The 26,294-nt window shown below is 35.3% G+C and overlaps 1 protein-coding gene across 3 annotated transcripts in view; it reads right to left on the bottom strand.

The window, feature by feature from the left end:
• Nucleotides 1–26,294, bottom strand: part of LOC150108792 (kinesin-like protein KIF11-B) — a 706,328-nt gene that overhangs the window by 629,570 nt on the left and 50,464 nt on the right. For all 3 annotated transcript variants that reach the window (XM_090403242.1, XM_090403252.1, XM_090403263.1), the window contains exon 4: nucleotides 25,601–25,676. In XM_090403242.1, coding sequence (XP_090259368.1) covers nucleotides 25,601–25,676 — 76 coding nt within the window. The remainder of the gene's footprint in view (nucleotides 1–25,600; nucleotides 25,677–26,294) is intronic.

Genomic DNA, 26,294 nt, shown 5'->3' with positions numbered 1-26,294 from the left:
TTAAAAAATACTTCCACATTCTCTTCAACATTGTGACCTTAACACAAATGTAAAATGATGCAACAACACACGTGTATCAAAATTCAATCTTTATTTTTCACAGAACTTTAACAACTACCGTCTACCAACCCTAAACTACGTTCCATGCAAAGAACTAGTATGAAGAATCTAAACATAGAAGCTTCCCTAACAAAAAATTTCCCTGCCACACTGTTGCTTTCAGTTACTGTCTTTGTCTCCTTCTAATTCCAATAAGCCTCTTAACATCTTTAACCTCCAAATAGTGAGATATATGCTGTTAGTCTATTTAACACAAATGATCCATTTGTGCTAAATATTTTTTTTTTAACATGCTTTGCATCTAAATATATTGTCAATGTTTCCTTTTCTATAGAATATCCTTCAGCCTTGTGTCTTCTGACACTACAATGGTACTAAATCGGATAACCATGAGTTTACTCCACCATTCATATCTGATTACTGTTCCTGCTCTTTTGATTCAAATGGGTTCCAATACCACCTAGGATGTGAAGATCATTCCTAAAGCCTTTTCAACAGAAAGTGAGTTAGCTAGTCTCATGAGGATGGCAAGATTTTTCTTCCAGGAAATCAGTTTTCACCTCACAATACAGGCAAACTGTCCAGAATGATGCATGTAGTTAAGACATAATACACTAGCTAATAGCTTTAATGGAACATGTGCACCAGACATATTAAAGTTTCACAGCTTACACATATAACAAAAATTATATAGACTTATATTTAAAAAAAAAACTTCAATATATTTCATCCAACGTTATGTGGACATCATCAGGAAGATGGACCATTAACTACATTCAAAATGAATTGAAATAATTAGTCATAAATCATGTATATTAGCTTGAGTCTCAGTCACAGCTGGAGTTTATGATGTTATACTATTAGAGTTCAAAGGGACAACTGTAAGTTGCATAGATTAAAAAAAGAAATAAAAAATAAAAGAAATAAAAAAGCTTATGAACAATTAATGGCAATCAGGTTCCAAAACTTGGATATTGATATCAAGTCTGATTGATTCAGATTTGAATGATTTCTTAGTGTTTCACATGTTTCAAGTGAAAAGGCAATCAAATATGAACTTGTTAGAGTGAGCTTGCTGATGTCACCTTTCCTATTTTGGACAGACTGTCTGTTCTGCCGTGAGAATGGAAGAACATTAAGACTATATTACATTTTTGGAATCTTATAAGTCTGGTCTTGCTTCTCACACTGTTGACACTAAACACAGAGTTCTTTGAAACCAGACAAAACTTCTTAACTCCAGAAAAATTCAATGGTCTTTTCCTTGAAACGTGAAATGCTAAGAAATCATCCAAACCTGAACCAATCAGACTGTATGCCAATATCCAAGTTTTGGGAAGTGACACTATTAATTGTTCATAAGTAGTTGTTGTTGTTGTTTTTTAATTAGTAATCACATTTTTTATTTAATATGATATTGCCATCTGTTCACGCCTCTAATCTTTCTCAGGACTCTCATATCTGCAGTCTCTAGTCTTTGGTCAAGTGTCAAGTGATAGTACTACATGACTTTTCATGTAGTACTATCATATCCTGTACACCCCTTGAGGGTACATGTCAGGAATTTGATGATGATGATGATTTTTTTATTTATTTATGTTTTTTAATCTGCACAACTTAGAATTGTTCTTTTGAAACTCTAATAGTGTAATATCATATACTTCAGCTGTGACTAAGTATATGATATTACACTATTATATCATATACTTCAGCTGTGACCGAGACACTAGCTAATATACTCATGACTTATGATCTGGTATTTTGATTCATCTCTTGAATGTAGTTAACGGTCCATCTCCCTGATAATGTCCACGTAACAACGGATGAAATATACTGGAGTTTTTGAATAAATTCTATGTTACTTTTTTTATGTTACATGTGTAAACCATGAAACTTACTTTAATAATAGGTGATTATGAGAAGCTCAATAGTCAGTTAGCATCAATATGTTGAGTAGATGAGCTGTGTTGAAAAGATGTTAATAATACGTGAAAAATCACAAGGCAGTATCTAACAAAAGCAATATATAACTGCATACCAAGGGTTAAATGAGTAAATAAAGTAGGAGTGAAATGGATGAACAGGTTAACTCAAGGGAATTTTTCTGCTATATGGCAAGCCAGAGAAAGAATAATTATGGCAGGTTGATAATGGTAAATAGTCAAGGCAGCAGAATAACAGCTGCAAAGGATATAGTGGAATTATTGAATAAGCACTTTATCAGCGTATATCATACTGGTGTAAATATGGAAGGGACGAAAATATTAGGAAATTGAAAGTGAAGGAATCAGAGATGTATCTGGTGTTGGTTGGGTTAGATGTTGATAAGGCTGTCAGATACTGTAAATTGTATTCTGAAGGAATGTGCAGCACAGTTAGCCATGCCCTTGACCTGGTTATTTAATGAAAGTCTTGCAGTGGGTAGGGTTCCTAAGGAGTGGAAAGAAGGCAAACTATTACCACTCCACAAACATGGTTCTGAGAGAAGTCTCCACTTATAGACCAGTCTATATAACTTCAGTTGTGGTCAAGGTGTTGGAGTGATTGGGCTGATGGACATAGCATTCTTTATGATGGTTATCATGGATTTGTAAAGTGGGGGGGGGGAGTCCCTTTTAGAAATTTATGTTGAGCCCATACACGAGAAGTTGGTTGATCAACCTATAGTACATTAGTACTATATATGGGTAGTGGCTGGGAAAGAAGAAACTTGTTTATATTTGATTTGAAAGTCTGTAAATTGTATTCCTTGGAAAATACATGGGGGGGGGGGACTGTTCACAGCACAGCAGTAGCAGGAATGAAGGAGGAGAAAAAGAAACTTGTTCTGTGGGTTTCAAGGTGTACTGTGAAAGGATGTTGGGTGGCAGCTGTACGTGTTCCAATGGGCTTAGTACTGAGTGGGGGGAATTATTGATGCTATTTCAGATGATCATTTGCCATGGAAATATTTGTAGAATACACAACTTGCAGAGACCAAATGTCTATGTGAAAGTGAGGAGAGTGAACTGGTAAGAGAGGAGTCATTTATCAACCTAACTGCTCTCCTCTGTACCGAGTCAAGCATTTTGAGGGAGCTTTTAGGAGCCCTACTCCAAATGTGAGAGCAGTATTCAATAGCTAGGCGGATTTGTGACTTGTACAAGGTTAACAGCTATTTAGAGGTGAAGTAACATTTTGAGCGAAAGAGAAATCCTAGTTTTTTGGAAGCTGAGGATGGAATGGTTGTGGTATGTTTATGCCAGGAGAGGCCTAATGTCAGGGTAATTCCAAGAAAAGAAATCCTATCTTGTCTGAAAATTTGAGTATTATCAAAAATAATATTGTGGGGGAAATGGTTCTTTTTTGTGAGAAATAACCAGAACTGGGTTTTACTAGCATTGAAGTTGATGAGGTTATCTGAGCCCCATTGAAGGATGGCTTCGAGGTCTGAGGGCAGTGGTCGTTGATGTTCTGTAGGTTGAAGTGAGTTGCATAGAGTAAGGTTTGTGAAATGAAAGCAAGGAATGCAATATGCTGTCATCTGCAAAACTGTGTATGGGTTGGAGGTCAATTGAAGTAGGTCATCCATATACAGAAGGAAGAGGGTTGGCAAGAGAACAGAACCTTGTGGACCCCCAGCATTAGTTAGATAGATAGTGAGAGGATAGGCAACCATCTACCATCACACATAGTGTGCGTCCAGACAACTTACTTGCATTTTATGATAAAGTAACAAGTGTGTTAGATAAGGAAGAATCATATACAGTGATATTCTTAGAATCCGCAAAAGCGTTTGATAGATTACCACATGATAAGTTGATGTACAAGCTGCAGAAGATTGGAATAGATAGCATACTGGTTAGATCGATCGGAGATTGGCTCTCTGAACAATACCAGCAGGTTGTGTATGATGGAGCATTGTCTCAAAAAAGGAGGGTAACCAATGGCCTGCCCCAGGGTTCTGTTCTTGGACCCCTGCTGTTTGACTTATTTGTAAATGATATATCATGTGGACTGAATGGGGATCTTCATTTGTTTGCTGATGATGCAAAGTTGCGAAGAATTATAAGTATCACTGCTGATGTTAATTCCCTTCACGAAGATTTGAATAGACTTTTTACTTGGACAAAGGAGTGGGGTTGTAGTTTTCATATCAATAAATGCAAGGTGTTTGCATTTTGGAGTGCAGAAAGATAAGGCTGTGTGCTATATCTACAGGAAGTGGATGAGATTAGAGATTTGGGAGTGATGGTTGATAGTAAACTGAAGTTCAGAAAGCATATTGCTAGTGTTGGAAACAGCACATCATAGTGCTGACATGATAAGAAGTACTCTAACATGAAGGGATACGAAGTGGTTATGCCACTGGTCAGACCACACTTGGGCTATTGTGCTCAAATCTGGTCACCTGGTTTTCAGTGTGATGTTGAGACATTGGAGAGGATCTAGAGGCGAGTGACTAAGACAATATCATGACTTTGGACTGCTGGCTATGGAGAGAGGTTGAAAAAAATGTGGATTGCAGAGTTTTGTGGATAGGAGGAAAAGAGGTGATATGATGCAGACATTTAAGTTAGTGAGAGGATTTTATCAGATTAATCCAGATGAGATTATAAAAAGAGTAGAAGGCAAGAGGGGAAAAATCAGGTCATCCCTGGAAGTTATGTAAGAGTGTGATGAAGACAGATGTAAGGCATAGATTTTTTACATGGAGAACTGTCAGTGAATGGAACACATTACCAGAATGTGTTGTTAATCATTTTAAGATTTGATATGATAAATATGTTGTCAGTTGAATAAATCTCCCACGATGAGTCTGCCGACTCATGGAGGGTATAATAATTACAATAATAAAACACTAGCCACACAGCTTTAGTTACTTCAGCCAATTCAAATCCAACCCCTCCCACCCAATAGATGAACTCAAATACTTCTGATCAGTGTCCATTCAGAAGCACTTCCCAAGGGATCCCCTAAAACCACTTTCCATGCCTTGATTTTCTGATGCATGTGCTACAAGGTCCAATATAAGAGTTCATATCTTGGCTAGCTGAGGTCTAACTCCCCTGCATTTCATTTTGCCTAAACTGCAGCATACATTTGTAAAACAAAAATCATACTTCGCTCCTGCTCATAAGAAACCAAGCCTTTTAGCAACTTGCTAAGACTAATGCCACAAGTTCTTACCTTAGATGCTTCGATCTCTTTTTCTCTGTATATCTGTGTGTGTGAGTGAGAGAGAGAGAAAGAGATTCAGATGATGCTGTTAAATCTCTCTGTAATGAAGTTATAATGATTTGTTGATCTCTTTAAAGAGACTTGTTTTTAAATCAAGGTGTTAGGTAAATATACAGGAGTATAAATATTGTTATTTCAGATAATATTTCTTCTTATAATTTTATTATAAGAAGCACAAATTATGATATAAATTAAAGATGTCAAGAAATTATATTCTTAGTTAAAACCCAAGTGTAAGCAAACAAAGTTTGCACATGAAGTATCATCAGGACTAGGAAGGCTACTGGTACAGAGAGGCTAGTATCCAGTAATGAAAAGCACACTCGCTTTTCGGAGGGTATAATACTATGCATTATGGGAAGGACTACTACCCAGACCAGTTTCAATCTGTATTGATGTCTCTTCAGCTGGAGCCAGGCCCAGAAGAGATACCAAGGTTAAAGTAATGCAGAAGTCATATATTTCATTTCCTATACACAAGTATTAAAAAGGTCTTTCACATTATAAAAATTTTGGATCAGAGATGTTAAAAGGATTTTCACTCGGTTATACTTTAGATTAAAAATGATAAGAAATTATATTCTTGGTTTAATCCAAGTGGTTCCCAAACTGTGTGCTACAGTGCCCTGAGACACCGAGGGTGGCTGTGTCTAGTTTGATTCCAAGATTTGAGAAGATATGCAGCGAACAACAGGCTCACCCATCCCATAATTATGATTTATTATTATTATGTGACACCTCCAAGGAATCCAAACACTCATTGAGGGAGGACAACTCTACAAATCTCCATATCCACCACTCGGCCAACCAGGCCAGGCAATTTATTTATTCAATGATTTGATTGTTCAAAATATGCACTTATTTAATACTTTTTATAAACTGATGGTGAATTTGAAATACGTATTTCACTTCTTTTTTTTTTTTTCAACTTAATCAACCTAAAAGCACCAACTGCACACTGCAATTGTTAGGTAGACCTACGTTCTGACTTTGGGTGGCATGGAAAAATCCTGATACACTAAGGGTGCAGTGAACTGAAAAATTTTGGGAACCACTGGTTTAATCCTTTATCAAAGTGCAAGCATACAAAGTTTGCACGTGAAGTATCTTCAGAACTGGGCTACTTATATATCGAGGCTAAAGAGATATTGGTCCTTCTACAATGCATACTATTATACATCTAGAAAGGGGGATGTACTTTGCATTATGGGATACTAAGGCAACTGAGCTTTTGTATACAATTAGCCCAATTGTGAAGATACTTCATGCACAAACTTGTTTGCTTACACATGGATAAAGGATCATGTCTGCAATTTTTCTCCAAATCAGTCTGTTACCTGTCAAGACTGAATATTATCAAACTTATATTTCTATCTTCCAAGGCACTTTCTACTGTATCAATCATCCACCTATATCTTGGTCCTCCTCTGTGTCTTTTTCCTGCCAACGTGGCAGAGAACTTGTTTTGCTAATCTTTCCTTGCCCATTCTGTTTAAGTTACCATACCATCTGAGAATAGCTCTGCTAATACATTCCTGAATGCTCACAATGTCAAGTTCTTTCCTAATATCCTCGTTTTTAATATGACATTGCCACTGATGCCATCTGTTCATGACCATAATCTTTCATAGGACTCTCATATCTCTAGTCTTTAGTCAAGTGTTTTCTTTCTGACCCAGCTCTCAGATCCATAAATTAAAATTGGTTTGAACAATGTCTAGTATACAGCTAATTTCTCTCTTATTCCATATAAATTTATTTAGCTGATTTCCTACCATACAAGCTTTGTTGATTCTGTTGTCTATTTCCATATATAATTTACCATATTCACTAAAAATTGTGCCCAAGTAGCTGAAATGTGTCACTTGTTCTATAGGTTCTCCATTCACAATGCAGTTGATATTTTCATTATCTTTGCATTGTTATTGCTGACCTTCATACCATATCTATTACAACAGTTACTCAATTTAGTCAGGGAATCTTGCAGACTTGCAGTGGATTTATTTAGAAGTATAACATCATCCACATAAAGCAGAGAGCTGATATTAATATCTCCAATTTTGATATCAGGTTTAATACCACTTTTCTTCATAATGTGATCCATATAGTTAATGAATAACAGAGGGGATAATGCACATCCTTGTCTGATACCAGATTTAACATTAAACAATCTTCCTGTACTTCATTCGATTCTAACTGCTATCTCACAACTCAAATAAAGACTACGTATTGCTCAATATAATGCCCCATTGACACCATACAACTGCAGCGTTTTGAATAGCTTCTCTCTTGGCACCTTGTCATATGCTTTTTCCAGATCTATAAAACTTAAATACAGATCTCTGTTATATTCCCATGACTTTTCAACTATTTGTCGTAAAGTGAAGATCTGATCCTGACAGTCTCTATTTGGCCTGAATCCAGCTTGTTCCTCACCAAGCTTCTCTTCCACAATCCTTCTCAACCATTTCTCAAGTATACTGGCATAAATCTTACCAGGAACATTCAGTAGAGAAATACCTCTGTAATTCTCACATTCAGTTTTATTTTCCTTTTTATATATGGGTACTGTGAGAGCTCTACTCCAATTGCCAAAGTCTTGGGAAGACTTTGGTAAGAACAAAGTTTCTGTATTCTCTTTGTTTCTGTATTCTCTAAGAGCACAAGCTGACTTATTTGCCAGGAACTTTTCATATGCTTTCTTCTTTTCAGTATGAAATTCAATTTTAACCTGCTCAAGACTAAATAATGATCACTTCCAATTTCAAATCCTCTGTGAGTGTACAGAGGATTTGATTTTCTCCCTGGTGTCCTGCACCAGGGAGAAAACATCACTATAAACAATAACATAGTCAAGGAGACTTTTCTTATTCCTTGCCTCTTCTCTCCATGTGAATTTGTGCACATTTTAATAGAAACCCAACAGACATTTGCCATTATTTTTAGCTTTGCTCTTTTCTCTAAATTTTCCCAAAATATTTTTATATGTCTGACAATCATTTCCTACTCTGCTATTTAGATCCCCAACTAGGACCAACTTTTCCTTTTTATTGTGTCAGTTGCTTTCTCTAAAGCCTCAAAAAATTCCTCCACTTCTACCTTAGTAGAATCTTCTGTGAGACCATAGGCACAAACAAGTCTTATTGTCCAATTCCCCATTCTGATATTTGCACACATCACTCTACTTGAAAGTGCCTGCCAATCAAAAAGATTAGCCACGTATTTAGTGTTGAATTCTATGGCTACTCCTTCTTTTCCTTGATTGTCATTGCCTGAATATAACATTTTATATTTATTTCTCAGAAAGATCTCACCAGTTTATCTTTTTTGTTTCAGTCAACCCCTATTATGTCGATCTGGTACTTCTCTAATTCCTCAGCTAGCTCCATTTCTTTGCCATTCAGGCTTCTTATGTTGATAGTGCCGATTTTGAACTCCGATGATGTTGAGTTGGGGTATATTTTAAGATTCGTTCCAGTAGCTGACTTTTCGCTGTTTGCTCTGGTTTTCTGGTGAAAACAACGGAGGCATTGTTTAATCGGGCGATACCCAGCCGGCATGAAATTCTGTCATGTTGTATTTTGGTTTAAGCCAATAAGAATACAATTTGGTCAGCTTAATCTCAAATTGCCAGCCCAACCTTGTTCGTTCAGTATCCAGGTGTACCACGAGAAGGTGAGGATTGGACATTAAGTCAGAAGCCCTGGTCGGTTTTCCACATTCCTTTAAAGGCTATGTGGAGGTCTCCTCTTAGTTATACAGCTTTGACCCTTAAGCACCCCTCAAATATACAAATCCAATCTTCCCTCAAACTTATCCCACACATCTAAAAACTCACATCCATTCCTTCTACACAACTTATGCATCGAATCATTTGGCATCATAGCCCTTCTTAATTTATTTCTATCATATCGAAGTAACATGCTTACTATTTTCACTTTCTCACCCTTCTCTCTCACTTCTTCCAACAACCCCTTCACATCCTCTCTCATACTGAACTTATCACTAGTTAAGTCATTATTACCTACTACAATTATGATCTCATTTACTATTCTTCTCTGTTTTTGAATTGCTTCCATTATATTTTTAATTTTTGCACTGGGAAAAGTTGATGTTATAACCTGCTTATCAATGTCATGTTTTGTGATAGTTACTATACCAAATAACATCCTTCTTTTTATAATTAACTTTACCAGATTTTTGTTATTACACATTAACATACCTGATGATTCCGTGCTTTGTTTTCTATTTTATTGTGCTGCTGAACATTTTATTCTCTGTGTTCGTCTAAATGATGTTCGACTTTCAGTAGTTCCCTTGTCTAATAATCTACTTTAGACTAGCAATCTCAGAGGTTAAATTATTTTCAATATCCTCTTTGGTATCATCTTTAGTGGACAAAACCTTCTTGTTCACTACTTTGTTGTTGTTGTTTTTTCTTCGTTTCTGGCACCATTTTACACCTGTATTTAATTAATATTAAATTGCAATAAAAATGTTATAAAGACACTAAATACTCTAAAAACAAAAAAATCTAGTCTAGTATACTATAAAACTAATTTTCTAATGAAAAAAAACAGATAAAAATCGCTAAATTACACCGACCACTCGCAATATAACCTTGTTCAAGGTTATATTGTGTGAAAAGAATTGTATGTAACAAAACATACAATTCTTTTCATGGTTATGACTAGATCTAAAATAATAATAAGGTTCTTAAGCATTATGTGATGATTCCAGGACAACTGAAAATTTACATCATCTCTCAATTCATTATATCTACATATTTCAGTTCTGTACCTTTCAGAATTTTCATTTAAATTACTTGAATTATAGTCTAAATTTAAAGAATCATCGATATTGAATTCTGAAGACTGAGATTCATCATCATCTCTAACTAAATTTCAGGTACGTTCACTTTCTTCTGGTATATTTAATTCTAAATTAACCTATGATGTTCTGCCAGAATTTCATCCATATTAATTCTTTATAATTAATATCACTCTGATGTTGTAAATTATCTAAATCATGTACTTTTGTGAATTCTGAACTTCATGCACAATCAGTATCAAGAAATCTTTCATCTTTTAATATTTTATTCATATGCTGTCCTGGTTGGCCGAGTAGTTAGCATATTTGCTCGCCAGTCAAATTGGCTTTAGGTTTGAATCCCACCGTGGGCATGGATGTTTGTGATTGTCTGTGAAAATACTAATAGCAGTTGTAAGCAGTACTTGGCATTGGTGTAGATGATGATGGTAGTTGTGGTTCGCTGTAGTTGGTTGATTGAGTGGTGAAGACTGAGAATTGTATGGTAGGTACCCTCCCACGACTTGGACTCCTTGGAGGTGTCACATAATAACAATAATAATAGCAATATTTTCTCCAAACGTAATTCAATTTCTACTCCCTAAAAAGTACCTTATTAACTTGTCAGAGTGTACAATTTCAATTTCACAAAGATTTCTCACTCCCTGATTCCCAAAATTCACAAGAGAAAGCTGGTCTAATATCCTACATGGATCCAGAGTTTTCCTTCCTAATTTCCAACCCGTTTTAATAACAGATTTATCATGAAATGATACTAAATCTCCTATTGCAAATCATTTATATTTTCTAAAGCAATTAATGTATTGTTTGATTTTCTGTAAACTTAAATTACTGACCTCTCCTACTAACTTTGGAGTAGTGGAAAATTTATCTACTACTGCTTCAAGGTGTCCATTTATATGATTGTAGCCTGTATTACGAATGACAAACAAGTTCATTATGAAAGATTGGATGAAAACCATCATCATCAAATTCCTGCCATGTACACTCAAGGAGTGTACGGGATATGATAGTCCTACATAAAAAATTTACATCATTACTAACTTCCAATCTACAATTTTCCTCCAAATCAGTCCGTTACTTGCCAAGACTCCAACATTATCAGATCTTATATAGGATGTCCCAAAATTCACGCAAGATTTAAATTTAGCGCCATTTGTGCAGTAAAGTGTTGCCAACGAGAAAAAAAAGACAGCGTGACAGCTGACAGTTCAGGGTTATTAAAAATGGAGCGCTACACGAAAGAACAACGCATTTTCATTGTTGAGCAATATTTTAAAAATAATGAAGGTTTGGCAGCTATAGTTCGCAATTTTCGTACAAAATATGGTAGGAATAGTGATTTAACTTCAACTGTGAAAAGATTAATTAAAAAATTCAAGGAAACTGGATCAATTAGTGATCTTATACACTCTGGCAGTCCTTCAACAAGTCGTTCAACAGAAAACATCGAAGCAGTTCGTGAGTGTTGCTGAGAGTCCAGGAACATCAATTCGGAACTGTGGTCTTGAATTGGGCATTTCGAGAAGTTCTCTACAGCATATTCTCACAAAAGATTTGCATCTTTATGCTTACAAAGTTCAATTGACTCAAGAACTGAAGCCTACTGACCACACACAGCGAAGAGAATTCGTTGAATGGATTATGGAACAACAACAACAAGTGGATGCTTATTTTTTGAACAAAATCATCTTCAGTGATGAGGCTCATCTTCAGTGATGAGGCTCATTTTCATCTTGAAGGCTTCATTAATCGACAAAATTTTAGCATTTGGGGTTCAGAAAATCCACGAGTGATTGTTGAGAAACAAATGCATCCACAACATGTCACTGTTCGGTGCGGATTTTGGGCTGGAGGCATCATCGGTCCATTCTTCTTCGAAAATGCGGGTGGTAAGGAAATAACAGTTAATGGTGCTCGCTATCGCGACATGATAATCCAGTTTTTTGTGCCTAAATTGCAAGACATGGATGTGGACGACATGTGGTTTCAACAAGACGGTGCCACATGCCATACAGCCTAAGAAACAATTCAATTACTGCATGAGTCATTTCCTGGTCGTGTAATTTCCAGTTTTGGTGATCAGAATTTGCCACCCAGATCATGTGACTTAACGCCGTTGGACTTTTTTCTTTGGGGTTTTTTGAAGTCTAAGGTTTATGCCAACAAGCCAATGACCACCCATGCCGTGAAGGAGGAAATTGAGCACTGTATCAACGAAATTCAGCCACATTTATGCAAAACAGTCGTGGAAAATTTCGACAAAAGAGTGCGTGTGTGCCAGCAAAGCCGTGGAGACCATTTATCCGATATGCTATTCCATGCATAACCCTATACTGTATACTTTATGAATCAATAAGAAATTCCAATTTTTAATTAAAAACCTGTGTTTTCTATCAAAATTACTTCTTGCATGAATTTTGGGACACCCTGTATTTCTATCGTCTAAGGCACTTTGTACCATATCAATCCACCTATACTTTCCTCTGGGTCGTTTTCCTGCCAACCTGGTAGAGAAAACTTGTTTTCCTAATCTTTCCTCGCCCAGTCTGTTTAAGTGACCATACCACCTGAGATTAGCTCTGCTAACGCATTCCTGCATGCTGACAATATCAAGTTCTTTCCTAATATCCTCGTTTTTAATATGATACGATATTGCCATTGATGCCATCTGTTCAGGCTTCTAATCTTTCTCAGGACTCTCATATCTGCGGTCTCTAGTCTTTGGTCAAGTGTTTTACTTCTGACAAAGCTCTCAGATCCATAAGTTAAAACTGGTTTGAACACTGTCTTGTATACAGCTAATTTAGTGTTCCAACTAATTTCTCTCTTATTATGAATTTATTCAATTGATTTCCTACCATACCAGCTTTGTTGATTCTGTTGTCTATTTCCATATTTAATTTACCATCTTCACTAAAAATAATGCCCAAGTAGCTGAAATGTTTTACTTGTTCCACAGGTTCTCCGTTCACAACACGTTGACATTTTCAAAGATTCTGCCTATTTTCATTGTCTTTGTCTTTTTATTGATGACCTTCATACCATATCTATTACAACACTTATTCAATTTAGTCAGGGAGTCTTGCAGACTTGTAGCAAATTTATTTAGTAGTATAACATCATCTGCATAAAGCAATGAGCTGAATTAAACATGATATCCAATTTTGATATCATGTTTAATACCACTTTTCTTCATAATGTGATCCATATAGATAATGAAGAACAGAGGGATAATGTACATCCTTGTCTCAAACCAGATTTAACATTAAACAATCTTCCTGTACTTCCTTCAATTCTTGCATTATATCAAGTATTGCTTGATATAATGCTCCACTGACACCATATAACTCTAGTGTATTGAATAGCTTCTCTGTTGGCACTTTTTCATATGGCTTTGGCAGATCGAAAAAACTTAAATACAGATCTTTGTTATATTCCCATGACTTCTCAACTATTTGTCGAAAGTGAAGATCTGATCCTGACAGCCTCAATTTGGCCTGAATCTAGCTTGTTCTTCACCAAGCTTTTCTTCTACAATTCTTCTTGACCGTTTCTCAAGTATACTTGCATAAATCTTACCAGGAACAATCAGTAAGGAAATACCTCGGTAATTCTGACATTCTTTTTATATATGGGTACTATGAGAGCTCTACTCCAATCATTCGGAATTCGTCCCTCTGTTCAGGCTTTCTTAACTATGCAGTGCAGCCACTGTAAGACTTTTATACCACCCTACTTCAGCATTTCTGGTCGAATATCATCTACTCCTGCTGCCTTTCCACATTTCAAGCCTTTGATGGCTTTTTCTACTTCAAGTATGGATATGTATTCCTGACTGCATGCCTGGTCAGTGTTTTTTTTATCACTGTGCTGTCATCACTGCTTGTTTCATTTAGCAAATTTTCAAAGTAATTACTCCATACTTCAAGGATATCTTTTTCTCCTGTTTTCATGTCACCTTTATTATCTCTAACTCCTTTTACAGTACTCTTTCCTCCATTTCTAAGCTTCTTCAACAATCTCCAGAAGATTTTGCCACCTTCTTAACATTTATTTTCTATGTTCTTACCAAAGTCCTTCCATGACTTTCGTTTAGCCAATTTAACACAGTGTTTAACTTTCTTACATTTGTCTCTGTATTCACTAAGAGCACAAGCTGACTTATTTGCCAGGAATTTTTGATATGCTTTCTTCTTTTCCTTCACTGCCTCTTTAACTTCTTGTCCACAAAGGAGTTCTGATTTTTCTATCCTTGCAGACAACCTCAACACACGCCTCTGACTGAATCAATCAGGGTTTTCTTCAAGGCTTGCCACTGAATCTTCAAGGTTTGGTTCCTGTTCTCAAATTCTTTCATTTTTATTTCAATAATCTCTGTGTTCAAACAATAATCTCTACAGTTCAAATCTGAGAGCTGCTCAACTTTTATTCTCTTTAAAACTTTCTTACATATTCTTCTTTTCAATATGAAATTCAATTTTATACTGCTCAAGACTAAATAGTGATCACTTCCAATTTCAAATCCTCTGTACACTCTGGTGTCCTGCACCAGGGAGTAAACATCACTATCAACAATAACATAAGTCAATGAGACTTTTCTTATTCCTCGCCTCTTCTCTCCATGTGAATTTGTGCACATTTTTATGTTGGAACATGTTGATAGTAATAACCAGTTCATGTCCTGAGCAGAAATCCAACAAGTATTTGCCATTATTATTAGCTTTGCTCTTTCCTCCAAATTTTCCCAAAATATTTTTGTGCCTGACAATCATTTCCTACTCTGCTATTTTGATCCCCAACAAGGACCAACTTTTCCTTTTTCATTGTGTCAGCTTCTTTCTCTAAAGCCTGAAAAAATTGCTCCACTGCTATCTTAGTAGAATCTTCCGTGGGACAATAGGCACAAATAAGTCTCATTGTCCAATTACCCATTCTGATATTTGCCCATATCACTCTACTTGAGACTGCTTGCCATTCAAGAAGCCTTGCATTTAGTGTTGAATACTATGGTTACTCCTTCTTTTCCTTGTCATTGCCTGAATATCACAATTTGTATTTACTGCTCAGGAAGATCTCACCTTTTTGTCTTTTTTGTTTCAGTCACCCATTTATTTTGATCTGTTACTTATCTAATTCCTCAGCTAGCTTCATTTCTTTGCCATTCAGGCTTCTTATGTTAATAGTGCCAATCTTGAACCGTGGTGATGTTGAGTTTGGAGTGTGCTTTAAGATTTGTTCCAGTAGCTGGCTTTTCGCTGTTTGTCCTGGTTACCCTGTGAAAACAATGGGGGCCCTTGTTTAACCGAGCGACGCCCCACCCGGCATGAAATTCTGCACCATCGTTTTATATTTCGGTTTAAGCCAATAAGAATACAATTTGGTCTGCTAAATCCCAAATTGCCAGCCCATCCTCATTCATTCAGTTTCCAGGTAGATACCTAACAAGGTGCACCACGAGAAGGTGAGGATTGGGTATTAGGTCAGAACCCCTGGTCGGTTCTCTGCATTCCTTTAAAGGCTATGTGGAGGTCTCCTCTCAGTTATACAACTCTGACCCTTAAGCACCCCCCATCATTCTTTATCTTATATGAAAAATTCTGCTCATTTGAAATCTTTAATCTAAAATTTAGTTTTAGATAATAACAATATCATGGAAAGCTTCGATGTCATCCGTCTTTTTACCAATATCCCTCTTTCTGGCACTGTAAATTTACTAAAAAAATATGCTCCCCCTCCCAATATTGATCTTAATTTTCCCATTCATTCTGGCTTCTTCACTTTGAAAGAAACAATTTATAAAGAGACTGAGGACAACCATGGGCTCTCCCATCTAGACAATTATTATATAGAGCATTTTGAAAAACATGCTCTTCTTATTGTTATTCTCAAACCTTCTATCTGGTTAAGATACACTGATGATATATTCTCTGTTTACTGACATGGCTCACACACGTTTAGAACCTTTCCTCCTCCATCTCAACAGATAGCACCTCAGAATCCAGTTCGCTATATAAAAAGAAAATAATAATAGCCTGCCTTTTCTAGATACTGTAATAGCACATACATCTTCCCAATGGCTACCTTTCTTTTTCAGTTTGCAGAAAACCCACCTGCACAGGTAGTTACATACACCAACTTTCCCATCATCTCATCTTCTTTATACTCTATTTTACCTTGCAGTGTTGAGGGTTTATTAATCATCGGACCTCAAACCGTTCACAGGATAAGGTGGTCAGCCCTATGCCCCGGTGTATCCTATGTCTGTAGCGTTGAGTTCTCAAGGCCGGCTTACCCGCTTTGCGGAATGAAAAACTTCATGATAAACTGGAGAAAAACCCTACTGTCCACGCCCAAGACCGGCTAACTTGGCTATGGCTGAGGAAGATCCTTCAGCTTGTCACGTCACTGACGGGAATCGAAACTAGGACACTCCTTCCCCAGGCATATGGTGGCAAAGCGCACAGCCACTATGCTAACCGCGCGGACTTTCCCATCATTCGATGGGAAATGGCACAATTTTGGATGACACATGATGGTTTTAGGGACATGATGCTCCTGTGAATCAATTAATGCACAATTTTTGTGAACTGTTTTTGTTTACGACGTTGTTGCTCCATACTGTTGGATTCTGAATATATAGAGATTGGAGTAATTATTTGCTTCAGAATCCAACATGATCTTCCATCAGATAAGCTAAACTTGTAATTATTTAATGTAAATAACTTATTTTATAATTTTATATTCATATAACTACTTTAATTTTGTCTAATATCTAATTATTTAATCAAAGATATATGTATTAATAGTGATAAGACTGTATTAAATATTATTAAGCTATTATGTTAATATTATAAGAACTTGTATTTGATAATTTAACTGCGCATTATTTGAAATGTAAATATTCTCTATTTATTCCTATTTGTAGAAATTTAATGTTATGTAATAGCTCAGTTTTATTATGTTTTGTTTTGTTGTCATGGAAACGTATGTTAGATAGCTTGCACGTTTTGGAACACCACGTGAGGAGGTTTATTGAAAAGAGTTTTAGATCACGAGAACAATTTAGGCGGGAAGGATGGATATAAAAAGGGAAGAACACGGAAAATAAGAATAATGAGGAAACAGAGAGAGAGAGAGGATTAGCATTAGGTTGGAATTGGAGCATTGGGGAATCACAGTGCGATAATAGTGAGTCGGCAAGTCACTCAAGCAGCTAATAAAGTCTACTAGTCGAGAGGCGGTTAGCTAATAAATTGTAGAATAACAATTATAGCTACGGAAGACAGCTGAGTGACTACTAAATAGACTAGCGATATTTGAGTTGAGATTCAATTTCAGGGCCGACCTTTCAAGGACATACAGAACCTTGAAGCAAAGCACGAAGTTCTATAGAATAGTAGAGGATGTAAAGTTGAAATTTACCGTTAGCTGTGCTTAGAAATATATTGCCTAAAGAATTATTTGAATGCAGGAGGAATGAACAACTGTACATATAAAATCTCAAGTTAAAGAATTATTGTGTATTGCCTTAATTAATGAGTGATCAGTAGTACTTCAAGCAAGAACGTTTGTTTATGTGTATTGTGACCAACGATTAATTCAGTTATTGCTTAGAAGAATTATTTTAATGAGTGCCGTTTACTATTTAAAGTGTTTACAGTTATAAAAAGTGTTTACGTATAAGTAGATGAAGGAAAAAGATTATCGGTAAGATTATTCCAACCATTAATATTTCTATACAGAGAAGTGTGTGCGTTTCATCCTAGAATTTCCTTATATTAACAGTAACTATTGGTGAGAATTAACTGAAGTGAAAATTTAAAAGTGTTGCTTGTAAAGCGGTGTTACTGAAATTTTATTGTATTTTGGAACTTAAGGAACTGTGAGAAGACTGTATTAGCGATGACAAATTTACCATTGTCTGAGTTTGTATAATAGTATCATCAGAAAGGCTGAAGTGATTATAATAACTTAATTACTGATTTGAATTTGAGTGTAAAATTTGTGATTTTAAAATTAAATGTTTGTTTTTGTTAATGATAAGTTGTATTTTGCCTGAATCTCTTTTACTGCACCATTCATAAAATATTCGAACCAAAGCGGGTGAATTAAGTTAGTTAAATATACTCGGCCAGTATATATATTAATAACATATTAAGGAGAAATAGTTGAGGGTTGATTTTTCTTCAATTCTTGAACTAATTCAGATATACAGTGGCGCAGTCTATAAATATAAATTTTCTCTATATTTGTATTAGAAATCGACTAGCAACTATTTTTTGTTTAAGAACATCACAGTGACTAACATGTCGGATGCAAAGTACAGATTAAGAAGAAGTAGGATCCAACAATACGTCTCTGTGTTTTGATATGAACGAAACTGTTTATAACTATTATTTTTTTTAACTGTTGTTAAGAATAGGCAAATAAAAATAACAGTAAGTATAATGTTGCTTCCAGTGAAAAGAAAAAGATGTGTAAACCTATTACATTACACACTAAGATTAAAGTTCTAGCAGTGATGGTATTATTGAACACTAAAGGCTGTTGGCTAAACTTATCCTGCACTACTGTTGTTACAGTTGTTAGAAGCAAAGTTCTCAGTGAAATGATAACTATAACACTTTTATGTTGCTCCCACTGACAAATTTGTACAATGAGTGAACTAAATATTTTATTTTTTCTATTTTTATCAATTTATTTATTCATCGTAAATGAGACAATGTTATTGATGAAATGGAAAAACTTTTAATGGTGTAGATTGATGACCAAAATGGGTGGAGTGCTCCATTAAGCTAAGCTATTCAGAATAAATTTTAGGTTTGCAAAAATTATTCTAATTTCTTTGGATAACTAGCATAAATTAATGCTTTATTTATATCATTCATGATATAAATATGATTAATATATATGATTGCTTAAAACATTATTAAACATATACGTACAACTGGAAAAAAGGCAGTGATTCATTATATGAAATATGATGAAATCACTATAATGGTGGTCTGGAACCTAATATATCCTATGAACTGGAGTACGCCTGTATTCTGCTGCCATCCAATCTCTGTCAATCAATGTCAATCTCTGACCTAATGGTGCCCACTTCTGGACATAAGTGACGGAGGATATTCAGAGATGTGGTTCCTCTTGACATTTTAGAACATTTAATTAGAAGTGACATAGAGGCCACAAAAGCTGCTGTCTTGTGGACTACTTTCTGCAACTACTTGCAAGTGGATTGTCAGTTTGTCTAGTTAATCAATGGAAACTATTACTCATGATGCATGGATTCCTCTCTTCAGATTTCTCTGTCACTGCTGGATGTATCACTTGGCTCTGCTTTTGCATGGGCTCTCCCTCCTGTAAATTAACATCCATACTGGGACCTATGATTGCAGTACTAGCTACAATTTTTCATGTTGGAATTAGTTTGAAACTATCTTGCATAATATGGAGTCCAACAAGATCAAAGACATCATGGAGTGTGGTTACATTCCTAGTGACGAAGAAATGTGTTACCAAATAAAGATGATGGCTAAGAAATGAGTAATCATAACGGGGACTTGAATTATCCGAACATTGACTAGTAGCTGTGAAATCTCGTGAGAAGAATGAAACAATTTATTGAGCTGTTGCAAGACAACTACTTCCTTAATCAGCATGTGACAGAGGGAATTCGAGGTCAAAGAGTGTTAGTTCTGATTATAGTGTCAGAGAGGATTTTAATTAAAGATGTAACTATTCTGCCTCTGGTTGGTGACAGTGATCATGTAGTGCTCACTTGGGAAATGGCTAAGTTTATGAATGTTCTATTCAAAAAGTTTATATACAGAGTTACATTTTATATGTATTACATACATACAAAGTAGGAAATTATGACAATCTGAGGAGTATGCTGATTTCTGTGCCACAGTATCAGTTGTTGAATAGGAAGGATATCAAAAGCAAGCAGGAAGTGTTTAAAAAATATTTAAATTATGCAATATCAGATTGTGTACCAAAAGTTCAAAGAATAAATAAGGTAGGAGTCAAATTCAAAAGAAAAAGATATGGAATGAATACCATGTATACAAGGATGAAGTTAGTTATGAAAATTATAAGGAGCAGGTCAGAAGTGTCCCAACTGTTATATGGAAAGCTAAGTTTGACTATGTAAAGAAACTGGCTCTGCAAGCTAAAGACAACCCAGAAAAGAATTCTATCAATATGCTGCAAATAAAAGAAAGAATGAATATGAAAAATAGCTGTACCGAATACTGATGGTATGTTGGTGACAGATGCATAAGAGAAGAGAAGAGACTGTTCAATTAATTAGTGGCCATTTTGCTAAAAGCTATCAACCTGGTGTATGCAGCATTGAGCTCACTGCTCTCTTTTCACTGTATGAAGAAATTCAGGTATATGAGGGGGTACTAGAACAGCTGCACAAACTGAATAAGAATTCTGCAACAGGGACTGATGGAATATCAGCACAGATGCTAGATAAGTGTTCAACTGATCTGGCTACCCCTTCGACCAAGCCACATAATTTGAGTCTAAAAACAGGAAAGATTCCACAGCAGTGGAAAGAATGTATAGTAATCTCATTACACAATGGTGGTGCAAAGACTGATGTATCCAACTATCAACCTATTAGTATCTCATTAACGATGGTGAAGAATTTTTGAAAAGTTAGGGCTTGCATACGAAAATGGGTTGGCAGAGAAACTTTACTCTGCAATGAACAGCACAGGTTTATTAAGGGAAGAATTTGATCAAATTGCTCATGTTTGAGCAACTTGATCACATTCTATAATAATGCTTAGAAATATATACACGTTTGCACAAGAATGATGTTTAATTTGCCAAATATTTCGGTCTGAATATTACAGGCCATCTTCAGTGGCTACATAGGAATAGTTTTAAAAAACAAAGTGGAATACGAACAACTGATCATTCGCACATAGAACTAGCCGCATGATGTCATATCACTAAGTATTAGAAGAGTAAATATTTTTAAAGTGATAATTAAAGATATTAATTCAGAAATTCATATAATAATCTTAAGTAACATTAGACTAATATAGGAAATTTGAAAAAAAAAAAAAAAAAAAAGAAAAAAAAAATTAATGTATCCTGATTAAACTTTCCCAAATTTTTGATATAGATATACAGTCATTACGATTCAAGTTAGGACGTTGAAGTAAGGCCTCCACACTTTCTTTAAATAAACATTCAAATTTGTAGCGACATCTGTGTAGGAGGAGAGTCTTGGACCAAAGGATGTTGTGGCTTGTTTCTAATCCATGCTGAGCTAATCCAGATTTCTCAGGTTTGTTGTGTTGAATTGATGACTGATGCTCTTTTCTATAGAACATCCTTCTGGACATTCTATAGAAAAAAAGATGAATTCTTTTTTTCTATAGAACGTCCAGTTATCTTTTTTAGACGTCCTTCTCATCTGTTCACCTTCTGGTATTCTTACAACAACAATTTCCAGAAAACCAACTTTCACGGATCATTATATTCTCAAAGAATCTGCTCATCATCCTTGTCAAAAAACAGGACTCATAAAATGTTTAATCTGACGAGCCAAAACTAACTGTTCAACTTCTCATTTATTACAGAAATAACTTTCGACTTTCAAACATCACATGAAACTAAATGGCCTCTCTGAAAAGAGTACTCAACATCTTTTCGATTCTTACAATCCAACACAGAACAGCAAAGATTCAATACGTCGAGTTCCAATTCCTTACATTTCTGGGATTTCAGAACCAATTTCAAGAATTCTGAAGAAATATGATTTAACAGCCACTTATACACCTATTAACAAATTATCCACCCATTTTCCTTCATCTAAAGATAAACGCTCAACCTTGTCTCTACCTGGTGTGTGTATCAAGTTCCTTGTAATTGTAATCTTTCCTACTTTGGATAAACTGGACGTTCTATAGAAAAAAGAATTCAAGAGCATCAGTCATCAATTCAACACAACAAACCTGAGAAATCTGGATTAGCTCAGCATGGATTAGAAACAAGCCACAACATCCTTTGGTCCAAGACTCTCCTCCTACATAGATGTCACTACAAATTTGAACGTTTATTTAAAGAAAGTGTGGAGGCCTTACTTCAACGTCCTAACTTGAATCGTAATGACTGCATATCTATATCAAAATTTTGGGAAAGTTTAATCAGGATAACACATTATTTTTTATTTATTTATTTTTTTTTTTTGTAAATTTCCTATATTAGTCTAATGTTATTTAAGATTATATGAATTTCTGAAGTAATATCTTTAATTATGACTTTAAAAATGTTTACTCTTCTAATACTTAGCGATATGACATCATGCAGATCATTTTATGTGTGAATGATCAATTGTTCGTATTCCACTTTGTTTTTTAAAACTATTCCTATGTAGCCACTGAAGATGGTCTGTAATATTCAGACCAAAATATCTTGCAAATTAAACATTATTCTTGTGCAAACGTGTATTTATTTCTAATCATTATGCCACAAGTATCGTTAAAAAATCAAATATAATAATGCTACCACATCAAATCCTTCCTGATGTTAGGAAGGATTTGAAAGGCAACATACAGCTATTTGCTGATGATGCAAAGATAGGCAAGGTAATCAAGAATGAGGCTGATATGCAGTACTTGTAGAACTATTTTGAATAGACTGGAATTGTGTGCATGTGAAAATAAACCGTCAGTTCAAAGTTAGTAAATATAAAGTGATGCACTTTAACGTAATTCGATATTCAATGTCATATTATATTGGTGGGATTATGCTAGAAGAAACTGATCAGGCTGGGGATCTTGGAGTTTTAGTAGGCAGGTAGTTGAAGTTAAGGGCCACATAGCAAAGATTGCAAATACAGCTTAGAGAATAACTGCAATGTTGAAACGAACTTTTGACACGTAAAGATAAGGAAATCATTTTGCCTGTTTATAATGCTTTGATAAGACCTCACTTGGAAGTCTTATTGTATGCAGGCATGGTTTCCATGGTGATTCTGATTCAGTGAAGGGAGTGCAAAGGAGAGAGAGAGTTAAAAATATCAGGATTCTGGAATATGGATTATGAAGACAGACTGAGAATTTGTAGACTGCAGACACTAGCAAACAAGAGAAAGAAGAGTGATATAACTGAGACTTACAAACTTCTGAAAGGGTCATTGGAAAGTTGAAAATCAATGCTGTCAAGAAAGGGTGAAGGCTGGATTTTTCTCTCTCAGAGTGGTGCATGAGTGGAATAGATTAGCATTGTATGTGGTGTGTGCAAGTAGTGTGAATGAATTCATGAACAGATTATGAAGTTGGTGCAGATAGTATGGTCTCCCTCGATAAGTAATTAGCTGGAAGCCTCTCTTAATAATAATAATTTATCAATTAACATTGCACATAATTCAGTAGGCATTGTCACAGGGTTGGATTCCAGATTATTGGAGTAGAGCTTTTAGTAGCACCCATCTAAAAAGGGAAATAAAGAGAATTACAGGAATTTGAAATAAGAAAAATTGTGGAAGGAAAGCTAAGAGAAGATCAAGTAGGATTCAGGCCAAATAGAAGTTGTCAGAATCAAATTTTCACTTTAAGACAAAGAGTTGAGAAATAATATGGGAATATAACAAGGATCTGTATTTAATAATCAGGTCGAAGTTTCTGGAAGATAAAACTATATAGACATGGAATGTAAATAAATAATTTACTAGCTCAAATTATTTACAAGCCGACCTTTCACTAGCTTAAGCTAGCGTTATCAAAGGAAATTTAACGGTACACATTCATTGAAGACAACAAATCAAAATGACCTGGATAATACGGACAGTCACCTGCATGGAAAGTGATAGTGGAACTCTTATTGGTGGTTCAGGTTAATGCCAATGGGTAGATAGAGCAATGTGCCAAAATCTATGCATTAAAGTTTGTTGATCTGGAAAAGGCATACAGAAAGGGGTGCCCTTTCTAAGAACAGGACATAAAAAGCCTATACCTAAATTGCTCAGACGATAATGACGCATTTAGAATGATCAACGTTTTTTGTTGTTTTTTTCATGTTGCTCCAACCCACGAAAGGTTATTTGCAAACCTATAGTGCATTTTGTACAGTGGTTGGGTTAAGAAGGATTTTTTTCTTTCTATTTTTATCAATTGTGTATTTTTTTTTTTTTTTTTGTATTTTTAATTTATTTTTTACAGTCTAGACACTCTGCTCTAGAGATCAAACATGGAACTTATTCAAGCCACTTCGAGCTTCCAAATAAGTAGGGGAAGTTTAAAAAATTTTCAGTGTATTTTTTCTCCTTTTAGGATATTGCTCCTTGGATGGTCTACATTGAAACTGCAACTTCTAACATGTCTACTTCTTGAAAAATTTAAATTCTTTAAAAGTAAAAAAGAGCACTACTACTAATTAGAAGGATCAATCGACCGTGAGATGCGGTGATTGATTCATTCAATCCAATACCCTTGGAGGGTAATGGATGGCAATGCTGTAGCCAATGAAGTTCTAACTGAGGCTCGGCTATTGCTGTTACCCTCCTGCCATGATCAGAGCTTTAATTGCTCATAACACCTTGTCCCTACACTGTCCTCTACAGATAACGGGGAAGATGAAAAGCATTCTTGCTTCGCCCCTTTAAGCCAGTCCTTATAAGGACTATAAGGACTACTAATTAACATAAATGCATATTCTTCTAACCCTGCTACCTGCATTAAGTTACAAAACTCTTATGTTCCTCCTATACTATAATAGTAAATACACCTAGTCTTTTCAATCAAAGGACCATAAAATAAAAAAACTATTGAGTTAAACTTGGCCAAACTAGTTTAATTCAGCCATGTTCCCTTTATCTTCCCTAATTATTATTCAATCTTAATCTGCTGAATAATAATCCCTAATTATTATTCAATCTTCAATTCATGATTATTATTATTATTATTGCATAGGCACCTCCATGGAATCCTAAGACTCATCGTAGGAGACCCAAACTATCAACACAATATTTATCATACCTCTCCTTGAAACCATTACCAGACAAAGCACTCACGACTGACAATCCATTCCATTCATTCCACCACACTATAAGTGAAAAATCTAGTCCTCACACCCTTGCTAACCACACTCTTGCCCAACTTTTAGGGATGACTTCTTATTCTGTTCCCTCTAGCCAAGTGCTGAAACATCAAGTCGTTAAGTAATTTAAATAATTCTGCATTTATTATTATTATTATTCATCTATTCAGACTTTCTAAGTGCTACTCCCAAAGCTATGAATTATTTAACTAATATGGATATAACCTTTTAATTTTATTGGTTTTTGAAATAACTCTTAATTCTATTTGCTTTTAAAATGACAGTGTATTGTAATGCTTGTTTTGTTATTTATGCCATACAAATAAATAAAATTCATCTATTCAATAATACTACAAACCAAGTACTTTCAAAAGTATTCACTGCTTACTATAAACTACTTAAAAACCAACATTACACTTACCTCTTCCCATGCATAACTTTTTGTGCTTCTTGCCCCTTCCATAGTAAATGTTTTGCCAGTACCAGTTTGTCCATATCTGTCAAAGATCCAAGTAACAGAAGTAAGAGTATTTATTCGAATGTTTAGGTATTAAAAATATGAAAGGAACTCGCTCATAATAAATATAAATTAAAAAAGGATTAAATCAAGTTTTAGAAATTATGAATAGTCTCAAAAACAATGAAAATCATGACTATCTTTAACTCTCATTTTTTAATGATAACGAAGAAATTCATTAACAATAAATCACAAATGATAACTAGTTGTCTAACAGATAGTGTACCCATTCTTCAATAGGCTCTGAGTTCAAATCTGTGATCATGAATATTTCTGAATACCTTCAAGTTGGAAGGTAAATCCACAGCAAGACCACCACAATGCTTACTAGGGTCCTCAAGTTGAAATGAACAAATTCCATGTATGATCTCTTGAATAGGATTTCCAGTTTCAGTCTCTGAAGGTCCCTGCAGTTAGATGTCTTGGCACACCCACTGGATCTGAGACACCTGATAATCGCAGAAGTAGACCCCCCCCCCCCCAAGTGACAGGACCAGGGTACCTTTGAATGGTTAAGTTGCTTACTATGCTATGCTCTCCCTTCTGAGGTTGGCAGCCCCAGTAGGGTTTGTTCCATCACTATGAGTTCAACAAAGCA

This window comes from Typopeltis vanoorti, chromosome 2 (assembly GCF_054136105.1).
Source record: "Typopeltis vanoorti isolate ZY-2024b chromosome 2, IOZ_Tvanoo_1.0, whole genome shotgun sequence".
Lineage (NCBI taxonomy): Eukaryota > Metazoa > Arthropoda > Arachnida > Uropygi > Thelyphonidae > Typopeltis > Typopeltis vanoorti.
This window is presented reverse-complemented; position numbering and strand designations above follow the sequence as displayed.